This window comes from Aegilops tauschii, chromosome 5 (genome assembly GCF_002575655.3).
Source record: "Aegilops tauschii subsp. strangulata cultivar AL8/78 chromosome 5, Aet v6.0, whole genome shotgun sequence".
Lineage (NCBI taxonomy): Eukaryota > Viridiplantae > Streptophyta > Magnoliopsida > Poales > Poaceae > Aegilops > Aegilops tauschii.
Window position 1 is genome coordinate 354465742 of NC_053039.3, and position 2199 is coordinate 354467940.

The following is a 2199-nucleotide window of genomic DNA, read 5'->3' on the forward strand; positions in this document are numbered from 1 at the left end:
CCGCCGTAATAGCCATCCAGTTACGGATGACGTTTAACAAACCCCAAAGTTCATGAAGCAAGCATGAAGAAACTCGATACTCTCATGGTCTAAGGAATTATGCAAACATTAACTATCTCTGTGTTATAAACCATTAACTTGTGACGAATGTATCTCATAGCATAACATCAATCTGGGTCGATTCAACACAAATGTTCTCTTAACATTGTGCCCTCAAAGTTGCTGGCATTGACATGCCCATGATCAGGAAAACAGAACCATCATGCAACACTTGAGCTAGTCTTAGAGGCCAGACTAGGAATACTTCTTACCGTTTATTATTCCACACGTGCATATGAGTCTTCCTCCGAGCCTCGTGGATATTGCAGACTCGAGAATCATTGCAGTTATAGCATGGAACATAAACATAATTATGAAATCGGAGATAAATAATATCATTTATTATTGCCTCTAGGGCATATCTCCTACAGCTTGAGCCACGGTTTGACGAACAGCTTGAAGAACCCGTGCTCGACGGTGCCCGCCGCCAAAGCTCTGTTGCGCAACTCCGGCGCCGCAAAAACAACCAAGAAATCCTCAGGGTGGTATTTGTGAACGGAGAAACGATGGCGGGGTATGCGCAACTCCTCCGACAAGGCCTCCGTCGCCTCCTGGCAAGACACCGCAGGCCGTGTTCCTCCCACATAGGCAACCACCGCCAACCTCAGACGTTGCTCGAGATCCTCCGTCTCCTGCGTCCGGCGAAGCACGCAGATACTCCCGGTAGCAGCAGCGGCAGCCGAAGCCTGCCCAGACCCCACAGGTGCGATGTCAGCCGGGACTGGCGAGGGCCTCTCCAAGGGAGTGGCCTGCCTAGTCGCCAGTGACAGCCTGTTCGCAGGTCCGGCCTGCATCGACGGCTGCGACGCTCGCGCTACCTTAGCCACCGCATCACGTCGGAGATCCTCCTCTGACCTGGGGCTCCGAGGCCGCTTGCAGTCCGTGGATATGTGACCCTCCAGGCCACACTGGATGCAGAGCGGAGGGAACCAGCAATCTTCCCGACGATGGCCCTCGCGAAAGCAGTTGAAGCAGAGACCGAACAGGTCCGCCGGGATCTCCCTTCGCTCCGGCGACGAAGCCGGGGAACGCGACGAACGTGGCCGAGCTCCACCCGCCGCCGCCTGCTGCTTACGAAAAGCCTTTCTTTTGCGCCACAGCGCCTTGCGCGACGACCCAGGTTTGCGCCACGGCACGGCGAAGCCCGCGGCAGGCCCAGGGTTGGCCCCAGCTGGCGCGCCTCCAGCCCCAATCGAGAGCTCCCCCGATCCGGACGACGCAGACAACCCCAGGCTGGAGACGATGGGCTGGAGTCTGGATGAGACCGAGGCCGGGCTAGCGGAGCCGGAGGCCATGGCGATTCCCGCACGGAGACGATGCAGGCGGAAGGAAGGCGCCGGGGCCCGGGTGGGCGCCGAGGCCTCGATGGCCACCGGCGAGGGAGGGGAAGGTGGACGCCGGGGCCGGAGTGGCCGCCGGCGGGGACGCGCTTCGCTACCTTTCCTGAGATAATTACGGGAAGGAAATCTACACAGGTGAACATGACATTTCATTCCTATATTTTCCTATTCCCGCGTTTTTAGAATTCCGCGATCAAGTGGGGCCCGGTAGTTTGGTAGCTCCTTGCAAAAAGAAGTTGTTTCTTTTCTCATAAAAAAATGGGCACTTATAGGCGCCGGCGCGCCGGCCGAAAGTTTCGGCCGGTCCAGCCCGGGCCGTTGGATCCGAGCAAAAAAAAATTGAAATCGCCCCCCAGCTCTCTTCTTCCTCGGGAGGGATCCGCATGTCCCGTTCGGGGGAGCGCGGCGCCGCGCCTCCTGTCCCCTCCGGTGGTCGCCGGTCCTCACCCTCGCCGGTCTTCCTCGTCGCCGCCGGACCCCGCCCTCGCCGCCCGTCGTCGTCGCCGGTCCCCGCCCTCGCCGCCCGTCGTCGTCGCCGGTCCCCGCCCTCGCTGGTCTTCCTCGTCGCCGCCGGACCCCGCCCTCGCCGCCAGTCCTCGTCGCCGGTCCCCGCCCTCGCCGCATCTCCGGTGGCGCCAGCCGCCAGCCGCAGCACCTGTCGTTGTGCTCGCGTTGTACCTCGCCGTGTGCCCACCCGAGGCTCTTGCTGGTTCCAACAAAAAACAACACCGGTTGTAGCAAAAAAGTTTATCGCTTCCAG

The 2199-nt window shown here is 59.8% G+C and overlaps 1 protein-coding gene across 1 annotated transcript; it reads right to left on the reverse strand.

The window, feature by feature from the left end:
• Nucleotides 1-329: 329 nt before the first annotated feature.
• Nucleotides 330-1586, reverse strand: LOC123493872 (uncharacterized). The gene has a single exon (XM_045228145.2). It carries the CDS (start codon nt 1392-1394, stop codon nt 465-467), a length of 930 nt encoding a protein of 309 aa, XP_045084080.1. The 5' UTR covers nt 1395-1586; the 3' UTR covers nt 330-464.
• Between the last annotated feature and the right edge of the window lie 613 nt (nt 1587-2199).